At 41.6% G+C, this 24757-nt stretch overlaps 1 protein-coding gene across 1 annotated transcript in view; it reads right to left on the bottom strand.

Moving 5' to 3' along the window:
* Positions 1-8221, bottom strand: part of fez1 (fasciculation and elongation protein zeta 1 (zygin I)) — a 95298-nt gene extending 87077 nt beyond the window's left edge. The window contains exon 1 of the mRNA XM_048562250.2: positions 7695-8221. Within this exon, the coding sequence (XP_048418207.1) occupies positions 7695-8029 (335 nt within the window). The 5' untranslated portion in view covers positions 8030-8221. The remainder of the gene's footprint in view (positions 1-7694) is intronic.
* Between the last annotated feature and the right edge of the window lie 16536 nt (positions 8222-24757).

Here is a 24757-nt window from a genome sequence, read left to right as displayed (position 1 = left end):
AGGTGGGGAGGAGCTGGGCTGGTTTTGGGATGCAGTGGGGGGACGGGAGATTTTGAAGCTGGTGAAATCCACATTGACACCATTGGGCTGCAGGGTTCTCAAGTGGAATATGAGTTCACTTTCAATGAGAGACATGTTGACTGTGTGACCTGGATCCTTTCTATATCTATCAGTCAGGCTTCATTCTACACAATGATTGGTGGCACCTTGAAGAACAATGGAGGTACTATGGCTTTGGACAATAATGGAAAATAGTGGCAACATACTCACTTTTGAAATCACTCTCAGTAGCTTCAATGGAAGTTGAGTGTATTGTGGAACATGTCATTTTGTGGACACTGCCACGGCAGCTGTACGTGGGATGAGCTGGTAGTGTAGTGGCATTGTCCGTTGATTAGCAATCCCAAAACATAGGCAAATATTTTGGTGACATCAGTTCTGGTTTCCCTGCTATAGGAAAGATGTTGTGAATCTTGAAAGGGTTCAGAAAAGATTGGCAGGGATGTTGCCAGGGCTGGAGGGTTTGAGTTATAAGGAGAGGCTGAATAGGCTGGGACTATTTTCTCTGGAGTGCTGGAGGTTGAGGGGTGACCTTATAGACATTTATCAAATTGTGAGGGCTATGGATAGGTTGAATAGCCAAGGTCTTTTCCCTACTGCAGGGCAGTCCAAAACTGGAAGGTATAGATTGAAGGTGAGAAGGGAAAGATTCAAAAGGGACCAAATGGGGTAACTTTTTCACACGGAGGGTGATGCGAGTATGGAATGAGCTGTCAGAGGAGGTGGTGGAGGCTGGCACAATTACAACATTTAATAGGCATCTGGATGGGTATGTGATTAGGATGGGTTTAAGAGGGATATGGGCCAATTGCTGGCAAATGGGACCAGATTAATTTAGGATATCTGGTTGGCATTGACGAGTTGGACCAGCAGAAGTGTTCCATGCTGTATATCTCCATCACTCTATGACTATGACTGTATGAAATCAAATCCTAACAGAGCACTTTGTGGAGTTTAAATTTCAATTAATAAAATACGCAATTGAAAGCTTGTCCCAATAATGTTGACCATGAAACTACCATTGATAATCGTACAAATTCATCTAATTCACTAAAGTTAAACCCTGACCATGCCAGGGATATTCATATTTTATGAGAGATTAAGTTTTTTTAAAAGAATGATGTAGTGGGTATCTTTCTGGGAACAGATTTCACCCATAGCTCAATTTGGTACATTGATTAAAGCTTGTGCTAGTTACTTCAGAAAACTCCAATAAATGAATTTAACATGATTTCCCTGCAACAAAGCCATGTTGGCTCAGCCTGTTTACCTTGAACCTATCCAACTGTCCTGTTATAACAAAGTGTGGAGCTGGGTAAACACAGCAGGCCAAGCAGCATCTTGGGAGCACAAAAGCTGATGTTTCGGGAAGGGTCTGGGCCCGAAATGTCAGCTTTTGTGCTCCCAAGACGCTGCTTGGCCTGCTGTGTTCATCCAGCTCCACACTTTGTTGTCTCGGATTCTTCAGCACCTGCAGTTCCCATCATCTCTGATCACAACTGTCCTGTAATATTGTCTTTAATGACAACGGTTATAGTACATTAGACAGGTAAGAGAGAAGACTAGACTGTTACCTACGTCTCTACTTTCAAGGTGTATCCCAGGTTAATTACCAACATTGCTCAGGCCCCCTGTTAATAAACTTGGTTCGTGGTAAGTGGAACCAAAGACAAGGGCCATAGGTTCCAATCATACTTACTTGTCACAGGTAATGTGGAGTTGGGAAGGGATGAAGGCAAATTCAGTGCATGAAAAGAGGCCAAATGGAACTTCACTGTCCTGCTTTCCCAAATTCAGCTGAGATGGAGGGTCAAAAGTAACCCCTCCTCCAAAAATCCATCGGATAAGAAAGGCATACAGACCATCAGTGTGAGATGAAAAATCATTGACCAGAAACACCAAAGCTGCTGTCTTTCTGCTTCTGTTTCAGAGTTCCAACATCCACAGTGTTTTGCTGTTTTGCTATTTGCAAAATTAGCTTATCTCAGAGACAGCTTTGCAAACTACTTCAGTCTCCTCAGAATAGGAGAGGGAACAAGGCTAAAACCACCAACTCCTCTTTGCCAGTTTTCCTGTGCAGATGTTCAGTGATGAAGGATAAAGAATTGTGAACACAAAAACACAATTCATTCATATTTTACTTCATTGAGAAACAGAAATTCTCAAAGAAAGAAAACCTTGTGTTTATATAGCTCCTCTCAAAGTGTGTTCACAAGAGAATGAGGAGAGATATTTTCTGGTCAACCTGTTCAGCAGTGTTATTACACAGCTCTGGAGCAGGTGGGATTTGAACCCAGATCTCAACTTTATTCTGACGCCCACCACAGTCATAGAATTGGCTGAGATGACCTGACATGAATAGTGGTCACTGGTACAAGATTGCAGGCCACACAGATGGAAGGATTTGCATCAACAGAGCCTCAGTAAGATGTGAGCACACCATAATGCACTTCAGAACTGATAAAGTGCTTCTGAGGTGCAGTTACTATTGATATGCAAAATGATAATCCAACTATTTTGCACTCAATGAGGATCCACAATGTGTGGTAGCCAAACCTTATTTTGTGATATAGGTCGAGGGATAAATATTGGCCAGGACTAAAAATCTAATTGTGTAAAAGCTCTGAACTAGCTGTCCCAAGTCTGTTGTCTCTCATGGTACCACTGTAAAGGGCATATCTGAGATAACAAGGTGCAGAGCTGGATGAATGCAGCAGGCCAAGCAGCATCAGAGGAGCAGGAAGACTTACGTTTCGGGCCTAGACCCTTCTTCCTAGACCCTTTTTTTTCCCTGAAGAGGCCTGAAACATCAGCTTTCCTGTCCCTCCGATGCTGCTTGGCCTGCTCTACATCTTGTTATCTCAGATTCTCCAGCATCTGCAGTTCCTACTATCTCTAAGGGGCATATCTGTTGACATCTTACCACTTTATTCATACTCTGATTTACCCAGTAATTGATCATTCCCAAAGATAACATGCGGAGTACATCTTTTAAACGTTCATTATGATAATCAGTGGATTTGGGCCTTTCCTTTATTCCTTCCCATGATCTTAGTATTTAAATCATTATCTGCAAATTGTACAGATTCAAATCTCTCGTCTCAGCCCTCTATATTGCTCCAGCCCTACAAGTCTCAAAGAACTTTTGACTCTTCTAACTGCCTTCTGTCCATCCCTGATTTTCTCCAGCTCACCACACTGGCAGCTGTGCCCCCAGTTGCTTGGATCAAACTTCCTCACTAATTTTGCTCAAATTTTGTCTCTTTTTCAAGAGATTCCTTAAAAGCCACTTCTTTGACCAAACTTCTGTCGCCTACCCTCATATCCCTTACATAACTAGCTGTGAATTTTTCTCTGATAAAGCTACGATAACACTTTACAATGCCGCAGATGCTCCATAAATACATGTGGCCGTGGAATGTGTAAAACATGTTGGAACAGACACGGTAAGTGAGCAAATACCCCCCTCGTGAAAGAACAATCTGGGTCAGCCTTTTACTGTTTTCTGTAGTGGGGTTCAAAATGAAAGTGAAGTGGGCTGAGCTACACATCAAAATTTCTACCTTCAATCATTATATTGTTTAATAAGTAAATTCATCCATTCTGTACACCCAGTGTGGAGACAGCAGCATAAAGGGAGATGGGAGGACAATGCCATTGTCATGACAATGCTATGCACCAGCCTTCACTTCCACTGAATGTCATTGAATAAACCCCCAATATCCCAACTTTAGACAATAAAACACACACAGCAATATGTTACACAGGAGGTAAGGCACAGATGGGCACAGAGTTTTGAAATAACATCATGTATCTTAATGGGTAAAACTTGGTTCATTAGTCAATGACATGCAAATACCAAGATATGTAATCTCTTTGAAACAAACTCCAATCTGTTTCCTGCAAATAACTGACAGAGGCAACATCCATCGAGAGAGCTCCTTCTGTCTCTCAGCGCAAGAATGAGGAGGAAGGCCTTGACATTGGTTGAGCTTGATGCTTTACAGTTAGTGAAGAACATGGGAAATTTTTTTTAAAGAGAGACTATGTGATATGGTGGTAATGTTGCAAGTCTAGTAAACCAGAGGCCAAAGCTAATGCCCCAATGATATGAGGTCAAACCTCATCATGTTAGTTGGCAGAATTTAAGTTGGATCAATAAATCCCGAATTGAAAACTAACTGTCAGTGATGGTGACCATGAAACTATGATTGATTCTTGTAAAAGCCATCATATTCATTAATGTCCTTGAGAGAAGAAAAGTCCCCTACACAGTCTGACCCACATGTGACTCCAGAGTTAACTCTTAACTGCTTGAGGAAGCCACTGAGTTCAAGGGCAATTAGGGATGGAGAACAAACACTGACCTTACAAGTGACATCTACGTCCCTTGGAAGAATGAAACAAGGTATAATTCTTATTGTAATGCAAACAACAGTGTTAATTCCCAGATAAGTTTTAAATTGTTGGATATTTGGCAGAACACCAGACATAACTTACCTGACTTTTAAATCAAAAAAAAATTCATGGGATCTTTAATGAGTGGGCAGCTGTGGCATCTGTTTCACTTCAGTTGTTTCTGCCACTGTGTTGACAGATCATAATGATCCAGCTCACAGATCAAGATCTGCTACCAGCACAAATTACTGACCAAAGCTTGTACTTCTTTAATCAGGGTCAGTCCACCCAACTTCAGTGACCAGCAGAGCCATCACCTTGTCTTGTCAGGTAACCAGCGGACGGGCTGAAGCATTGCTTTTATACATGATTGAAATTAATCAATCAATAACTTTACTGCAGATTAGAATTGAGTGTGGTGCGGAACCCACCAGGTTCCTGACAAGCTGGTTAAATCAAAATTTTCCCACTGAAATATGTAGGTAGACAGCTGAACAATAATACACTTTGCATGTTGGCCATCAGAGGCCCACAATATAAAGAAAATAGCCGGAAAATATGGACTAGCAGCCAGGAAAAACCCTAGGCAATATTATCTCCATTGACACAATTACCTATCAAACTGAGATAGTGTAAAGCACTTTGTACATCACCTTTTTGGTTGTTAGATTGTTACTGCAACAGAATTTCAGCATTCAGAGAGAATTATTGGCCAGGGTAGCAAACAAATAACTGCTCTTTAAACAGTCACAAGATCCTTACAAAATTCCTGGAAGATGGGTGGCACGGTGGCTCAGTGGTTAGTACTGTTGCCTCACAGCATCAGGTTCCTGACAGGCTGGTTAAATCAAAATTTTCCCCACTGAAATGTGTTTTCGATTGCACCCTCGGGCAACTGTCTACGTGGAGTTTACACATTCTCCCTGTGTCTGGGTTTCCTCCGGGTGCTCCAGTTTCCTCCCACAGTCCAAAGATGTACAGTTGAGGTGGACTGCCTGTGTAAAATTACCTGTAGTGTCCCGGGATGCACGTGGTAAATTAGCCATGCTAAATGTAGGGTTATGGGATGAGCTGAGTCTGGGTGGGATGCTCTTTGGAGGGTTGATGTGGATTCGACAGGCTGAATGGCCTCCTTCCACACTGTAGGGATTCTAATGCTAAGCCTCTATGATTAGGTGAAACCTGTTATATACATTTTCTGAAGGTCAGCATGTCTGACACTATGGCACTCCCTCAATATGCAGGAGGGTAAGTCAGATACAAAACTAAATGTGGAGTTCAAGTCTAATTACCTTCAGAATTAAAGGAAAGCATTCTGCCCACCAGGTCCACAGCTAGATAAGGGAGTTTGATTTTTGCTTGTGGCGATATGAATGCTTGATTAGGTCAGGAAACCTTAGACCACTTATTGCACTTGCAGGAACTTCCATATAACAATGGTATTGATCTTGTATAAAGGCTTTTTCACCACTCTGCTCTTATCAATTTGACTGAAGCTGACGAAAGCTCCAGACCACATTCCAAAATATCCTAAAATAGTAATTCCTTCACATCACTGATAACCAAAATATTTTGAGACCTGACCTCATAACTAATTAGCTCCTCCAGCCATGTATTTGCCCTTCCTTCATTTCTTTCCTTAAGGTGCATACTCTGTTACATTACTATGGTCTAGTAGCAGTCCTTGTTAATGACCATAATAAGAATGTAAATCTAGGCAATAACATCAGCAGGCAATTTGATTGTTGATGGCATCACAATAGAGCGTGATTGTTCCCTTATATAATGGTTACCAGGACACAGCATACACAAATGTTCCAGGTTGGAGGATAACAATCAGAGGATGTTGTTATTGACTCCTTGTTGCCCACAAACACTGGGTTTAACTGCTGGTCCCCCTCAATGCAGCATTAAGAGAGAGCAGCCAATTGGACATAAACTGGCACTGGCACTGGGCATCTAAAATGCTGTGCTGACTAAAGCCCTTATTCACACAGACATCACTACAGTACTCCCATTTTCTCTCTAACCGGGGAATTGGAAAAGGACAGGCTGCAGTCTGCTTCCAGAATGATGGAGCAGATTTCCCAGTGTAAGTGAAAGTGGGTCAGTGCCAGGCAGGGCTGTGTGCTACCACTATGTGCTAACATTGCATCTTTGACCAGGCAATGTTCGCCCACTGTCCAGTCTGGATATCTTCTCAAAGCAACTACCATAGAATCATAAGATCCCTACTGTGTGGAAGTAGGCCATTTGGCCCATCAAGCATCCCATTCAGACCCACCCTTGTAACCCTGCATTCCCCATGGCCGTCCCAGCTAGGCTGTTATAACCCTCTTTTTTGACTGGATCGACGCACAGCAATGAAGTCTCCCCACAACACTGGGGAAGAATCCCCCTCAGGGTGACAAAGTGCCTCAAAATAGAAATACTGGTATAAGATTATGGCCATCGTGGGATGCATCCCACATCATGTGGATAATCTTTGGGGGTTTGCGGTTTGCCTTTAGATCTCTGGTGCAGTAATTATCTGTAAAACATCTCCCTCTCCCACACACAAACTGCAACTCTCTGTCTACATACGTACAGATACTGGTAGCTTTTGTGTCGCACAGCAGGTTTCAATCCCCTTCCTACAAATTTCACAATTTTTGCCACTATATATATATATATATATATATATATATATACACACACACAATTGTATATAATGTGCGCGCTGGAGTCTTCAGAATACCTAACATACACCGCGGATATGGCTCAACATTTTAATGGCAAACCACGTCCAATCTCAGATAACAAGGTGTAAAGCTGGATGAACACAGGATTGAACCACGTCCAATCTCATTCGGTTCACAAAAAAAACACCATCAGAGAGGTGGATTGACAGAACAAGCAGGACATAACAATGTATGTTTTAACTGTTCTTTTTGCCTGTGAATTTCAGTATTCTGCAGGTGAGGTCATTGAGTATTGGGTCACAAGCGGCAAAAGGGGAATCTCACAATGGGGAAGGGGTGAAATTGACAAGTCAAATTCCCAAATGCATCAAAGCAACATTAACTTCATGGAATAAATACATTCTAGGGGGGAAATCTATGCAAGAAAGTGGCATCAATGTTAATTTCATCAGATGTAATGGAATTACAACGATTGCAATCGTGATTACATTTTAAAGCTCCAATCTTTGGAATGATATATCTCTGTGAGATTATTTATTTGCTCAAACTACTCACTCGTCGTCGCGGATCAGCTCTTCCTCATCCGCCGCCTGCTTTCTAACGGGAGCCAAATTCTCCGTCTTCTCGTTGTAATTTCGGAAGCAGACGTTGAGTTTTTCGTCGAAATCGTTCACCAGGTCCTCCATGGACTTGAAACTGATGATGTCGGTGCCGAAATTGTCCAACTCGCCCATTTCTTCCAGGGGCTGTGTCAGTACCAGGGGGCTGAGGGACCCCAGCTCGTTCAGACTTTCCTCTGCCTCTAACGGTGTCGGCTCCCCGGCTCGGCCCGGCTTCAGTTCGTAAAAATCCTGCCATTCCTCATCCAGGGTGACCAGCGGAGCTGCCATCGCGCCTGTGAAAATAAAACCCCAGAAGGAATCTATACCTTTAAAGAGACGGAGAGGCTGTGCTAGCTCCAGAAGCAGTGGAGAGACTGCGCACTCAACAAGGTGAGATCATCTCCGCTCAGACTAGAGAGAGATTCTCTCTCTCTCTCTCTTTTCACCATAACCCACCCCCACCTCCTTCTCTCTCGGGGATCGCTGTCTCCTTGGTGCCTCTCCCCTTTCCTCCCAAGGGGACTGCACTGACTGGCACTGATACAGCCCTTCGCGACCTCAGCCAATTGACCTCATGACTCTCAGTGACCCTGACCAAGCGAACAAGAAAAGGGTTCAGGGTAAGTTCCCACCATCACTCCTACCCCCACGCCCCTCCTCACAGTCCCCCTCAACCCACCCACTCAATCTCAGGCAGAGGGAGGGGGTGGTCACTGGTGAGGACAACATTCCCCCCACCCCATTCCTTAATTGCCCGTCAACTGAAGTGGCTAACTCAGTCAATTTCAGAGGATGGTTCAGACTCAACTGCATTTGAGTGGGTCTGGAGTCACATGTAGGCCAGACCAGCTAAGGCTGGCAGATTTTCTTCACTAAGGTAAACCGGATGGATTTTTATAACAATCAATGATAGCATTGTGATAATGCGACCAGCTTTCTATTCCAGATTTTGTCATTGATTCAATTTCACTAACTGCCTTTGGTGGTGAATGAATCCATGTCCCCAAAGCTCTTTGCCTTGTCCAAAAACGTTACAATTCCAGTGCCATCTCCCTGCAAGAGTGTAATCCTCATCAATTCCAAGGATAATTGCAGTGATCGACCCTGGTTGAAATCAGCACAGCCCAAACCCTCTTGCCCATTTCCTAACTCACTTCCCAAGTCCTGTTGAGCCGTCATCTCTGTATTGACCTACATTGGCTTCACATCTAGCTACACCATAATTTTAAAGTTCTCATATTTGTTCCAAATGGTTTTACCTCCACCCTATCTCTGTAACCTCCTCCATCCCAGTCTATGGGTCTAGAGTCACATGTAAGGCAGCAAATTTTCATTCCTGAAGACATTAGTGATCCAAACATTTTGTTGCGCCACAATCAATGATAATTGCTCTAGCTACCATTGCTAAGATTAACTTTAAACTCCAAATTTATTCATTATATTTTAAATTTGAAGATTGCTCTGGTGGGATTTGAACCCAGGTCCCCAGGAAATTAACATAAACTGTTAGGTTACAATTCCAGAAGCAATACCGCTATTTCTGCAAGGTTGTGGGTCTGGAGGAGGCTATAGATATGTTAAGAGGATGAGGCCATCCAAAGCAAAGATGCACAGTTTAAAATAGGTTGGTGGGAACCCAATGTGGGACAATGAGCATGTACGAACAGAATATAGTGAGAGTTAGGAAATAGTTTTGCGTGAGCTCAAATTTGAGTGTGGAATATGAGAAGTGATTCAGGAGAGCATTGGAATAGCCAAGTCAACTGGTAACAAAGGGATGGATGACAGTTTTGGCAGCAGATGAGCCAAGGCAAGGAGGATGTGGGTGATCTTACAGAAGTGGAAGTAGGTATTCTTTGTAAAATAAAGAGTATGGGATTGGCAGTTTGCCTAGGGTCAAATAAGATGCCAAGATTGAATTTAGTTCCCAGTTGCCAGATTTTTTTCTAAGAGACTGGTTTAAATCAAAACACTAATTTCTGTTTGTATTTGTAAGTATTGTCTCCAAAGCTACAAATTTGAAGCCTACTCCATGACATTGTTGCACCACCTTTTAGATACTGTGAATGGGAACTCTCCTGTTAATTACACTTTATTGATGCTCTGGGTGTCCCAAGCAAATGTACTTTGTAATTACATTGTTCCTTTGAGAGACATGCTCATTTGGTCAATTTACTAGGCACACCATAATCTCAAACATTTTCCTATTTCTGAAAAATGTCTTTGTCAAACGATGGAAGAAGACAGATATGAAAAGAATACAGATCTGGAACCATGCTGCTATGAAGAACTGAGCTTGATACATCATTTTATTTTGATGGAACTGTGTTTATCTTATTGTTTCATTGGTATGTTTTATTTGAAGTGGTATAACTAAACAATCCAAAGATTTCCCCTCAATTCCAAATGAATTTTCTCACTTAGTGATCTTGAAAATAAGTGATATTTCATTATTGTGAAATCTTACTTGGGTTAGGAAATCTGGAACTCAATGATTTAGGGAAAACATTTGTAGTTTGTTTTATTCTTTCATGGGATACGGACATTGATGACCAGGCCAGTATTAATTGCCCAGCCCTAATTTTCCTTGGAAAAGTAATGGTGAGCCATCTTCTTGAACCTTTGCAGTTCATACCTTGAAGAAGGGGGTTCAGTGAAAGAACAGCAATATAGTTGCAAGTCAGGGTAGCATGTAACCTTGACAGCAATCTTCAGATGGTGGTGTTCCTGTGCATCTTGTCCTTTTTGTTGGGAGAAGTCATGGGTTTGGAAGGTCCTATCAAAAGAGTTTGGGCGAGTTACTGAAGTGCATTGTGGTGGAAGGAGTGAATATTGAAGGCAGTGGATAGGATGCACATCAGAGGGTTGCATTATCCTGGATTCCATTGAGATTGTTGGATGTAGTTGGAGCTACGCTCATCCAGGCAAGTGGGGAATATTCCATTACATTCCTGCCTTGTGACTTGCAGTTATTGGACAAGGAAACATGAAGTGAGTTACTTTCCACTGATTTTTTAAATAGATCTACCTCCAAGTCAAAATGTTGAGTGACTTGTTTCATAGAATCCCTACAGTGTGGAAACAGGCCCTTTGGCCCAACAAGTCCGCACTGATCCTCAGATTACCCCACCCATACCCATCCCCCAATAACCCACCTAATTTACACATCCCTGAACAATTGGAGCAAGTTAGCATGGCTGGCCAATCCACCTCTCTGGACTGTAGGAGGAAATCCATGCAGACACGAGGAGAACAAGCAAACTCTACACAGACAGTCACCCGAAGGTGGAATCAAACCTGGGTCCCTGGCGCTGTGAGTTGGTGGTGCTATCCGCTGAACCTAAGGGGCACTTGCAAGTGGTGGTGTTCCCTTGTATCCTCTGCAGGCTGTTTTGCTAGATGCTAGGGGACATGGATTTGAAATTCCAGCCTCTGACCTTCTGTTGTAGCCACCACATTTTAATAGCTAGCGCTGCCCAGTTTAAGGTCAATAACGAACCCCAGGATGTTGATAACAGGGGATTCAATGATTTTAATGCCAATGGGAGATGGTCAGCTTTTCACTTATTGACAACAGTCATTTAGTGGTACTTACGTTGTCTTAACCCAAGCTTGAACATTGGCCAGGCCTTGCTGGGCATTGTCACAGGCTACCTTGACATTTAAGGAACTGTGAATGGTGCTGAACATTTTGTAATCACCAGTCAACCTCTTACCTTACAATTCCCCCTTAGGATTGAGATGAAGTAGCAGTCTTTAATGTAAGCTGAAACCCTAGAGAGGGATTTAAACCTACAGTCTTCCAGGTTTGAGGTAAGACTGCTACCTCTGAAATAAGGCTGACTGGATGTAATAACGAAACATTCAAAATTCTGGTCAGAGTGTGAGCCGTAGAAAGGTTTTAGTAATACAGTGACAGAACTATATATAATGATACGTTGAGTGACCAGGTAAGCAGAGTTTTGGCCACCTGTCATTTTCACCCTTTGTGGTCCAGTAGCAAATTCTGTCTAATACTTATACCAAGGTACTGAACTGGAGATTAATATTTTTAGCATGACTTCAAATACACTATTTTCCCTTTTAAGAAGCAGTGGGGAAGTAGTCCTTCTTACTAAAAAAATAGAAAAACAAATTCAGTCCTGAAGAAGGATAATACCTCAAATGTTGATTGTTCCTTTCCTCTGGATGCTGCCTGGCCAGCTGTGTTCTTTTAGCCTCCTGGTTGTATACACAGTTAATAGTTCAGCACCATAAGCACCTGACTATGCTGGGCTCACACGCCTCACAAGGGCCTGAACTCCCCCCTGTTCCTGCTCCTGCTGCTGCCTCATGGTGCCTGCTCCTGCTGTCACCACTGACTGCCCCAGACTGCCCTTCCCGCTTTCACTGCCAGCTGCCCAGGACTGCCTGGCCCTGCGCTCTCGCTAGAGTCCCACTCTGGTAACGCTCTTGGCCTGCAGCCATTTCCATGCTCTAGACCTTGATGGAGCTGTGATGCCGCTGTGGTCCCTCCAGAGGGTAAGTAAAGAAAAACTAAAAAAAAAGGAAAACTTAAGAAAAGAAGGAAGCAAAGTGATGGGAGCAGATGAGCACTGGCTCAGGACCCTTCCTCTGCCACCACCTTCAAGTTACCAATAGGGAATTGTAGAATTAACCACATACAGGGGGGTACTCACTCTCTTATGCTTTTACAGTAGTGATAGCCATAGATGCTGCAGGTTAATTTCTTCATGAGCCCTATTCTAGTGCTGGCTCACCTTGCTTAGCTGCAAGATTACTCCATGGTCAAAGTAAATGAGAAGTGGGACAGACCTGATAGCAGGTCCTGCAACATTGACCAACGTACAGTAAAACAGAATCATAATGAAAGCCTAGATATTGGGAGTCAATTACTGAACAGCCAGTACACACAGCCATTTCCATAATATATACTGTGTATCTAGTTTAGCATTCTGAAGTAAAAATTGATTCAGTGCATCGAGCACCAGTTCAAATCTCCAACAACTATTGTGCTAAAGATCTAGCAGTTAATTGAGGTCATGAATTTGATGATGCTGTAGGTGTGCTGAACTTTAACAGCTGCCCTAATCATGTCAAACATCTTGATCAGAGCCAATACTTGGCAGCTTTACTGCTGCAATTCTTCATGTTTTCTTAGAGTTATTCATTCTTGTTGAACATGTTTCTGGGAGGTTAATCACATAACCTCCTGCATTCAACTATCCCTAACAAGTACAAGAGTCCTTTACTCCTAACTGCAAATGAATTGGGATGAAAAATTTCAAATAATGATCCTAATGTTCCCATGATCTTTCTCCCAGTTTACTCTAATTTTGAAGAGATTAGTCATTGATTCATGGGCTCTTCAGGATGACCATGGATAGTTGATTATCCAGTAGGTTGCCACATGCATTGAGCAGACTCCATGGCCTAAAGCTATGAGCCTTCTGCTGAAGGGGAGGTGGTATTATTGCTGGACTGTTAATCTCAAGACCTGGATAATATTCTGGGGACATGGGTTCAAATCCTGCCACAGCAATGGGGGAATTTGAATTCAATAAATATCTGGAATTCAAAATCTAATGATGACCATAAGTTGATTGTCAGGAAAAACTTACCTGGTTCACTAGTGTCCTTTAGGAAAGGAAACTGCCATCCTTATCTGGTCTGGCCTACATGTGACTCCAGGCCCCCAGCAATGAGGTTGACCCTGAAATGCCTTCTGGGCAATAAATGCTGCCTAGATGTCCTCATCCTGTTTATGAATAAAAGAAAAAAAATACGCCTTTGGTGAAATAGCCCAGAATTTTTGTAACACCCCCATACATATGTTCCATATTTATTAAAGCTGCATGTAGATGACTTATTCTGCGTATAGGTTACTGAATGCAGCCAGAACTCTCTTCTTGTTATACAGTATGTGTATTATAAAAGAGGAGCTTTTGCCCAGGTTTGGATAATTGTTCTTTAGATGGCCCCATTCAATAGCATTTTCTGTTAGCATCTTGCAGTTTGTTTATCCATTAATTTTAAATCACTAAGTAACATGTGAAGCAGATTATATGCAACTATTTCTGGCAAATAGCAATAAAATAGAAACAAGGGAACAGGAAGAGGCTATTCAGGCCCTTGACACTCTCTGTCATTCAATTAGAACATGGTTTATTTGTACCTTTGTACCATTATCTTAAACCCCTTATGGCACATAAATCTACCTGGCTTAGTTTAAGAATTGTCAATTAATTCCCAGCCTCACCAGCTTCTGGGATAGAGTGTTCCAGATTTCCAATTCCATTTGAGTGAAGCAATGTTTCCCAACATCATTTTAAAGAGCAGATCATAATTTAAGATAAAGACCTTCTTCTACACTCTTCCAATAAAGGAAGTAATTTGCTCTCTATCTATTTTATTAAATCCTTTAATTACCTTAAACACCACAACTAGACTACTGCATACTCAATGGAATGGATACCTTGTCTTTGCAGTCTGCTAAATTAACTCTTTTTATCTCAGTAAAATTTTGGTAAAACTACATGGCACCCACAACAGGGTCAATATATCCTTCCTGAGGAGCAGTGTCCAGAACTCAGAAAATTAGCTCTTACAATATCATTTCTTGCACATGGGGGTGAAATTAGCAATTGACTGTTAAAATGCGATTTCATGTCATTTTACGTCTGCTTCAACATTGCATGCTGTTGAATACCAGGCAGTGTGTTATACAGGTGGTCAATTTAATACCTTCAATTTTATATCCTCATTCATGGCCAATTTAATCCTTATAATGACCAGAGCAATTTTTATCTCTACAGTGTCTAATTCGTTAGTGAATGTATCATTGGCAGTTTTTTATATCGATGAATTAATGGAGAGTCTTGCTTAGAGATTAAACTGCGAAGTAAATTTAATGGAATCTTAAGAAATCAAATTAAAGTAACTTTCCTGGACGTAGTAGTGCATTGCATATGCTTCAGGGCCCATCTTTGTGGAAGGCCTCAAACATATGTGCAGAGATGCCACATATCCCATCTCTGGGAACACATGGGTATGGATGTAAACAAGGAAAAGACACATTCACTCAGACCAAACAGCTTCCTTAAGCACTTACTGCCTCGGCCATTAATGTCTATATTATCCACACTGTCTAGTTACAGCTTTTTGGAACAGTGACCTCATTACGTTGAGTCCTAATTCCATTCTTTTATAGTGAAGCTGTAGAAATCATTGCCTTCCTGTTCCCATCATCTGATATTATACTAGTCTTTGAACCTCAAGATTGGCATCATCAACCACTGTTCTTCGAAGCATCTGAAGGCCCTCCTATGCTTTAAATCTTGCACCTAACCTGCATTGCAATGGCAAATACTCTAAATAGCTCCTCTGCAGAATCCAATTATCATTAAATGTAAGAGAAGTTTTTTTTTGCCTTGACCACTCTAACCAAGAACCAATTCCATGTCTTGATCACTTGTGTGAAGAGGAATTTTGGACATCAAATCCAAATTTGCCTTTTACTAATTTTATCCTAAGTCCTTTTGTTTTCCTCACAACTTAGCTAGAAATAAATTTCCTATTAGCTTGTATATTTTTTATTAACTTATATACTTCAATAAGATTATCTCTTAGATGCCCCCTTCCTTCAAAACCCAGCACTCTACAATTCAGGATTTGTTGTGTAATATTCCCATGCACCAGTGCCAGAAGGTGACTCCTGAAACTCAGTGGCCAGACCTAACACAATATTTATGTGTGGTCTAATCAGTTTGATTGCAACTTCCTTTAACTTTTACCCATTTAATTCAACATCCTACTTGCTTTGATGAAGAGTCACCGAGACTTCAAACATTAGCTTGCTGTCTCTCCATGGGTGCTGCCTGGCCTGCTATGATCTCCAACATTATTTGTTTTCACCTTATTTGCTTACCTATTTGCTGATTTGCACTGGTTAGACATGCTGAGCAATTCTATCAAAGCTCCTACATCTTTTTGAACATCACTCTTAGCCATTTCAATACTATCCAGTAAGTACATGTTCCCCATTTTATTCCTCCTCATCTCCTGTACATTACACTTATCCGCTTTAAATCTTATCTGTCACTTATAAATTGTATCCACTCCACTTTGTAATTCACGACCTATCTTTTCCAACCTCGCTTAATTTGGTACAATCTGCAAAGCTAACTAATGTGCATTTGATTTCTGAATACAAATTGTCAAGGTAACAACAATTGTATTCCACCCTTTGCATCTCAAATGAATGCGGCAGCATAGAGAGCACCTTATTTAGCTGTGGAGCTCCAGCTGGGAGAATTGTCTGTCTATCCTCATTGCCTAGATTCCTGCCTGAATAAATAGTGAATTGATGCTTGGACAATATACCGTTGTATGGATACCCCTGAATGGTGCTATACTTCAACAAGGATTGCTGCCTTCAAAATAGAAAGGGAGAAAACTGGATCAAAGACAGAATCTGCCATTAACTAAAACACTATAGGTGGAGGTACTGGGCTTCTAATTGCTCTATAGCTTGCTGAAAAAGCACTCCAGGTACAAATAAGGGTTCTCATTCTCTAGCCCTGGAAATTGGCTGGGGCAGAATCAAAATGAACAATGGACAATGTTATACTCTCGTTTTAGTACTTATCAGTTTCACATCAATTACTTTGCAGTCAGCCTGACTACACAATAGAAGAATTGAAAATGTCTTGCTTTTTCAAATGAATTCACTGTAGACTCTTCAATGAGAAAAACCATCAACTTGAACGAGGCAGCATTACGATCAGTGTGACTGTGTTACCTTCAGTAGCCATTTCAGTAAGTCCATGGCTACACTGCTGTGTGTCTGGAGTCACATATAAGGCAAACCAGGTAAGGACAGCAGATGTCCATACCTACAGGACGCTAGTGAACTAGATGGGTTGTTACATGTTACATGTTCACCATTAGGCTAGCTTCTAATTGCAGATTTTTATCCAAACTGAAGTTAACCATCTGTCATGTACCCACATACCCAGATAATTATCTGGATTACTAACCCACTCTTATTACTGCTATGCCATCGCCTCCCCTTTGTGTGCCTAAGAGATAGGAGCAGAAACAGACCGTATGACCTCCAACCTGCTCTGACACTCAGAATGATCATGTCAGATTTGGCTTCATTTCCAATTTCCTGTTCTCTCCCCATATCCATTGACTGAGAGATCAAATACCTGTGTCTCCATCCTTAAAGTAGCATTAGTATTGGAGCATCCACAGCTTCCTGGGGTAGGCAATTCCAAAAATTCGCAATCTTTTGAATGAAGACATTTCAACTAATCTCAGTCCTAAGATTAACCCTTTATCCTGTGGACTGTACCACTGTATTTTAGATTATCAAGCCAATGGAGATAACCCGCCAGTATCGAGTCTCTCAAACAACTTCAGAATCTTTACACTTCATTGGTAGCACCTCTCATTCTTCTAAACTTTAGAGAATATCAGCAAAATTTACTCAGTTTTTCATCATAGACCAACTCTTTCATCTCAGGAACCAATCTAGTGAACCTTTTCAGTACCACATCCAATGTAAGTATATTTTTCCTTAAATACTGTTACCACAATGGGTCAGAACCCCAAAATACTACAGGCATTTTGAACTCTTACTTCCAAAACGTATTTTTAAAAAGTGAATAGAGAGAAAAGGTGAAGGCTTTTTCCCTGAGGGTGGGTAAGTTCAAAAATAGGGGGCGCATTTTTAAGGTGACAGGAGAATAGGCATGAGGGGCAAAGTTTTTCAGAGATAATGGGAACTGCAGATGCTGGAGAATCCGAGATAACAAAGTGCGGGTCTGGATGAACACCGCAGGCCAAGCAGCATCTTAGGAGCACAAAAGCTGATATTTCGGGCCTGAAGGGTCTAGGCCCGAAACGTCAGCTTTTCTGCTCCTAAGGGGCAACTTTTTTAACAGATTGTGGTTTGTATATGGAATAAACTGCCAGAGGAAGTGATTACTGCAGATATGGTAACAACATTTAAAAGACATTTGGATCAGGACATGAATAGGAAAGCTTTGGAAAGATATGGGCTAAACACAGGCAAGTGTATTGCTATATACAGCAGAATATAGATAGACTGGAGAGTTGGGCAGATAAATGGCAGATGGAGTTCAATCCGGGCAAGTGCAAGGTGATGTATTTTGGAAGATCTAATTCAAGGGCGAACTATACAGTAAATGGAAAGGTCCTAGGGAAAATTCATGAACAGAGAGACCTGGGTGTTCAGGTCCATTGTTCCCTGAAGGTGGCAACGCAGGTCAATAGGGTGGTCAAAAAGGCATACGACATGCTTTCCTTCATCAGATGGGGTATGGAGTACCGGAGTTGGCAGGTCATGTTACAGTTGTATAAGACCTTGGTTCGGCCACATTTAGAGTACTGTGTACAGTTCTGGTCACCACATTACCAAAAGGATGTGGATGCTTTGGACAGGGTGCAGAGGAGGTTCACCAGGATGTTGCCTGGTATGGAGGGTGCTAGCTATGAAGAGAGGTTGAGTAGATTAGGATTATTTTCATTAGAAAGACGGAGATTGAGGGGGGACCTGATTGAGGTCTACAAAATCATGAGGGATATAGACAGGGTGGATAGCAAGAAGCTTTTTCCCAGAGTGGGGGACTCAATTACTAGGGGTCATGAGTTCAAAGTGAGAGGAGGAAAGTTTAAGGGAGATATGCATGGAAAGTTCTTTACACAGACGGTGGTGGGCGCCTGAAACACATTCCCGGCGGAGGTGGTAGACGCAGACACATTAGCGTCTTTTAAGATATATCTGGACAGGTACATGGCTGGGCGGGGAGAAAGTGGACACAGACCCTTAGAAAATAGATGACAGGTTAGACAGACGATCTCGATCGGCGCAGGATTGGAGGGCCGAAGGGCCTGTCCCTGTGCTGTAATTTTCTTTGTTCTTAAGTGGGATTAGTTTGTTGTGACAACATGGTCGGTGTGGACTGGTTCCCTGAAGGGTCTGTTTCCATGCTGTAATACTGTATGACTCTTTGACTGTAAGACATAATAACAGCAGACGTAAATTCGGAGGCAGGCTGGCAAAAAATTCTGTGTGGGACTGATGGAATCTGGCACCTAAAAATGTCAACGAACACTCAAACAGATTGGATTGTGATCTCCTGAAAATACAAAAACAAACAGGTGCTCACAAAGAGATATTAAGAACTGCCGATGCTGGAGTCAGAGATAACACAGTGTGGAGCTGGAGGAACGCAGCAGGCTGGGCAGCATCAGAGGAGCAGGAAAGTTGACGTTTCGGGTTGGGACCTTTCTTCAGAAATCTCCTGACAAACTCTTGCTCTGCAGGAAGCCACACCCTGTGGATTATATCCAAAACTGTAGAAACACTTCGTGTTTTATATCCTTTGAAGAGTACACCAAGACATGGGCTAAAGAACCAGTTTCAGCTCTACTGGAGAGTGCTCCTGAGACTGAATGGTGTCATGTGGTCCAGCCCGGGTTTGAGTCTTAGCAAACTGTGAAGGTCTCAGTCAGAGAACTTTGTGCTGGTCATCACTGTCCTGTGAGATTCTCTCTTACTCTGTCAACAAAACTGGTAGCCAGACAAAAAGGGGAACTGAGCAACTAAAGGACTCTCTTTTACCCTAAATGCTGGAATTCAACCACAGTTAGAATGAATCCAAAAGTCAGAATCTCAATCAATCTGAAAAACTAAGGTTTGTGAAACTGACTGACCAAATACAAACATCAACATTACCAGTAATGTCCACTGCAATGGCTGTATTGTCTGATTATCTGCTGTTCATGACTGATTCACTTAGTGATAATGGGAACTGCAGATGCTGGAGAATCCAAGATAACAAAGTGTGGAGCTGGATGAACACAGCAGGCCAAGCAGCATCTTAGGAGCACAAAAGCTGACATTTTGGGCCTCTCTGATGAAGGGTCTAGGCCCAAAACGTCAGCTTTTGTGCTCCTGAGATGCTGCTTGGCCTGCTGTGTTCATCCAGCTTCACACTTTGTTATCACTGATTCACTTATTCATGTTTTTCCTAATCTGTCAGTGTATGTGTTGTGTCAATATTCCTTCTCACATACAATGATGAATAAACTTAAGAATGTTAATTCAAGAAACAAAAAACAGAAATTGTTATAAAAGCTCAACAGGTCTGGCAGCATCTGGGCAGAGAAATAACTCTGATTTCTCTCTGATGCTGCTAGAACTGTTGAGCTTTTACAGTAATAATAATGGGAACTGCAGATGCTGGAGAATCTGAGATAACAAGGTGTAGAGCTGGATGAACACAGCAGGCCAAGCAGCATCTTAGGAGTAGGAAAGCTGACATTTCGGGCCTAGACCCTTCATCAGAAAATGAAGATCATTTTCTGATGAAGGGTCGAAGCCCAAATCTCAGCTTTCCTGCTCCTAAGATGCTGCTTGGCCTGCTGTGTTCATCCAGCTCCACACCTTGTTATCTCTGAGATTTTACAGTAATTTCTGTTTTTGTTTCTGATTTCCAGCATCCACAATTATTTTGGCTTTTGTCAATTCAAAAAACCCTGGCCAAAGTGGCTCATTCTGTAAAGCATACATCCATTTTGACTGGGGAAAAGGTATCCACAAGGGAAGGGACCCCTTTTAAATGAACCTTATTTCTTAAATAATTCACAAAAGAAGAGGAGCCCATTCATGTTTCCTCACCCAGGAGCTGAACAGTTTGGGCTTTCCCAACTGGAACCATACTAAATTGGGGAATTTCACTCCTGTTCTGCTCAGAACAATCTGGAGACCAAATGTATACACAGTACTCCGGGTGTGATCTCACCAAAGCCCTGTACAACTATATGTAAGACTTCTTTATTCCTGTATTCCAACTGCCTTGTATTAGAGGTCAATAAGCTACTTGGCTTTCTTATTGCTTGCTGTACCTAAATGCTAATATTCTGAATTCCATGCACGAGTGTACACCATTCTCTCTGAATATCAATAATTACAAGTTTCGCACTTGTTATAAAAAGGCTGTTTGAGAGGCATGCCACCTCAAGAAAGTGTGCAGGCCCAGAAACTCGTCCTGCCATTGCTACGCCACTCCAAGAGGCAGATGCAGCTGTCTTCGAGATAGTCTATTGAAGCAACCCATGGAGATTTTGTGAAGTGGTGGAGAAGAGTGATTGGGAGTCCTCTTCAAAGTATATATAAAAAAATTTCCAACACCTTTCAGTTCTGAAGAAAGGTCATAATGGACTCACAGTGTTAACTCTGTTTCTCTTTCAACAGATGCTGCCAGATCTGCTCAGTTTCCACAGCACTCTCTGTGTTTGTCGCCTGGACTTACTTTTCTTAATCTTTCAGTTTTAGAAAAAGGGTGTTAACATTGGCAATTTGCCGACACTCAGGACTCTGCCACAATCTAAGGATTCTTGGAAGATTATTACTAGGGCCATCTACTATCTTCATAATTACTTCCTTGAATATCTTAGGATGCATTCCATCAGGTCCAGGGGACTTTTAGCCTCAATCATTCTGGCTTCGGGATGTTTGCCACTAGGAACTAAAGCCGCTAGGCCCATTTGTGCACATGGTCATCTTTGTGTTCATGCCAACTAATCCATCTAAAAAATATGCTGCTTTTCTAACCAAAGTGAATAATCTCACAGAGCCCACATTATACTATATCTGCCATTTTTCACGTACTGATGATTCAACCTTTCCATATCCCTTTTCAGCCTGTCAGTGACATTTTCACATTTTGTATCATCAACAGATTTAGCTACAATACTGTCTATCATTTTGTTGAAATTTTTAATACGGATTGTAACTAGTTGAAACCCCACCATTGATCCTTTTGGTACTCAATAGTTATGGCCTGTCAAATTGAAAATGACCCACTTATACCCACTCACTAGTTCATGTCAGTTAGCCAGTCCTCTATATCAGTGCCATTATTACATCAACATTCATGAACCCTTATCCTTTGTATTCATCTTATTTGTGGTATTTTATCAAATGACTTTTGGAAGTTCAGGTATATTACATCCACTGGTTCCCTGAGAAGTACCATCTCAGTTACTCCCTCAAAAATGCTAATACATTTGTCAAAAATCATGATTTGATACATTTTTTACATAGTCCACACAGTGTTTCCAATGAATTGCCAGTTCTGGCAGAGTACAATGGAGGGTGAAGTTCCCATTGTCTTGCCTCATCCATAACTATCAGGTTAGATACATTACAGACTGAATACAAGACCCTAATCCCTCACTCCATTATGATTGACAATAACTTGCCTTATATATGTCCTTTAACATAGTAAAATATTCCAAAGCACTCACAGAACCATATCTAAACCTACTTAACACTGAGCCACATAAGATGATATTAGGACAGACAGACAAAAGCTCAGCCCAACGGGATGAAAGTGAGGGGAAACTCACAGGAGGAGCAAGAGTAAATGAGGTGGTGAGAAGAAAAGTTGGAATTCCAGAGTTTGGCGCCCAGACAGCACAACCATCGATGGTGGGTCTGAAGGCACAAGGGTCAGAGTGGAAGTGTCCAGAGTTTCTAGATAGCTGCAAAGCTGGCGGAAGTTCTGGAGATAGAGAGGAGTGATGCCATGGAAAATTAACTTAGAGATCAGTGTAAATAATTAGGGGCCTGTTACTTGCTCTCTCCTGTTAGAAGAGGTAGCAGAATGGAATCCTTTATTGTCAGTCCACCAACATATTTTCTTAATAAATCAAACCACGCACAGACTGGTCTTATTAAAGTATGATTATAATAAGTCAAGAGATAATGGGAACTGCAGATGCTGGAGAATCCAAGATAACAAAGTGTGAAGCTGGATGAACACAGCAGGCCAAGCAGCATCTCAGGAGCACAAAAGCTGACGTTTCAGGCCTCGACCCTTCATCAGAGCTGAGTCTAGGCCCAAAACGTCAGCTTTTGTGCTCCTGAGATGCTGCTTGGCCTGCTGTGTTCATCCAGCTTCACACTTTGTTGTAATAAGTCAAGTTTTGCAGTTTGAATGTCACATAAACTCTCTGAACCTACTCCACAAGCCACTATTACACATGATGTTTAAACAGGCATTTGTCTGAAACGTAGCATGCAGGGCGAAAGGTTATCTAAAAATATCAGGAACGCAGAGTGCTGTTGAAGTTAACATTTATTTTTATAAACCTATATTATGTGGACACTTTCAAAGTAATTAACAAAACTTATACCAAAGAATTCTCCTCCTGAAATGCTGAATTTGATTCTTAAGAGAAATGGCTTGGAAAACTCTTAGTGCAGTGATGGGAAGTTTAAAATTAAATTTTAAAATCCCTTCTACTTTTCAACTTTTATTTGGTTGTTTGTTAATAACTATAGGATGTACAGCAGGGGCATATGCATAAACAAATTGTCTATGGTCATAACTTTATTTTATTAAATGGATTATGACTTGCTAAATTTTATATACAAATCAAGCTAGCCAAAAACCGACAGTATCTAAAAACTGGACATTTCTACAACCTGCCTGCATGAATTTTAGTTTAGTTAGACTTTGTTTTTAAAATTACCTGAACAATTTGTGCAGGCACCAGTAGTGGACTGAGGTGGACAAAGTCAAAAATTACACAACACCAGATTATAGTCTAACAGGTTTATTTGAAATCACAATCTTTCGGAGCGTAGCCCCTTCGTCAGGTGAAAAGTGAGGAGAGGCACACAGGCGCAGAATTTATAATCAGGAAGATCAATATAAGATAAATATAAGAATCACATGCTGAGGGGCTAAGCAAAGTAATGAGTAATCCAAAACTGTACAGACTAATAAAGGTAGAGAGATCATAACAAGTTATCAAGGTGTTGGTGTCAAAACAGTATAGTAAGGAAGATTTTACAGATACAGAACTGTGTAGTGGGGTCACATGAAGTGAGACATGAACCTAAGATCATGGTTGAGGTTGTCTTCATGAGTATGTAACTCGGCTATCAGTTTGGATTTCTCATTACTTTGCTTAACCCCTCGGCATGTGATTCTTATACCTATCATGTTATTTCCAATCATTTGGTCTGCCTCCAGCACCTCCTTATTTTTAATTCTTTGTAATTATTCTCTCTGCCTCATTTAATCAGATTATAGGTCATCCCTTTACTTGATATTCAGCTGTTGACACGTTACTCACACCATCTGACACTCTTGATCACCTGCAGAGTCTTATTATTTGGCCCATCCACACTCCACTCACACCATTGTATGATCTTTTGATCGCTCTGATTATAAATTCTGTGCCTGTGTGCCTCACTTCACCTGACAAAGGGACAGCATTATAAAAGCTTGTGATTTCAAAAAAAACCTGTTGGACTACAACCCGGTGTTGTGTGACTTCTGCCCTTATCCACCCGGGTCCCACACTGGCACCTCCACATTATGCATTTCCTACTGAGGTAACTGCCAAACTATGCCAAACTTATTGGAAGTAAAGTGCAATCATACCAACCAATCCTTGTCACAGGACAAAGGAAGGTTTTTTTTAATATATGAACAGGGTTTTGCATTCCGCATCTCACTTAGTTTGTGGCTGTATTCCATTTTCATCAAGAGCAGGATTTTCACATGAATCACTTCTATTTTGTCAACAATGAAACATTTTTCTGTGCTGCAGAGTTTGAGCAGTCAGCGGGGTAAAGTTGTCACAACCTTACAATAGGTCTGCTCTCTCATTAGAGGGAGACGTCTGGCAATGGTCTAAACAAGGTCTCAAGTCCCAAGCACGGGGAGAGGATGAGAAGATGCCTCCCTCATGCTAACGTCAGCTGGTGCAGGAATTGAATCCACATTGTTGGTATCTCTTTGCATCACAAACCAGCTGTCTAGCAAACTGACCTCTATCCATATATGATGCAGGTAGAGATCTAGATCTTGAAAACCCTCCAACCTTGAGTAAGAACTCTAGAGGGTGGTGTTGCAAAGCTGGTAGAAACTGATGCTTCGTTTGGCGCTGCAATAATTTCAGCCT

The sequence above is a fragment of the Stegostoma tigrinum genome, chromosome 32 (genome assembly GCF_030684315.1).
Source record: "Stegostoma tigrinum isolate sSteTig4 chromosome 32, sSteTig4.hap1, whole genome shotgun sequence".
In the NCBI taxonomy this organism is placed as follows: domain Eukaryota; kingdom Metazoa; phylum Chordata; class Chondrichthyes; order Orectolobiformes; family Stegostomatidae; genus Stegostoma; species Stegostoma tigrinum.
The sequence above is the reverse complement of the archived record's forward strand: the minus strand, read 5'-3'. Positions and strand labels throughout refer to the sequence as shown.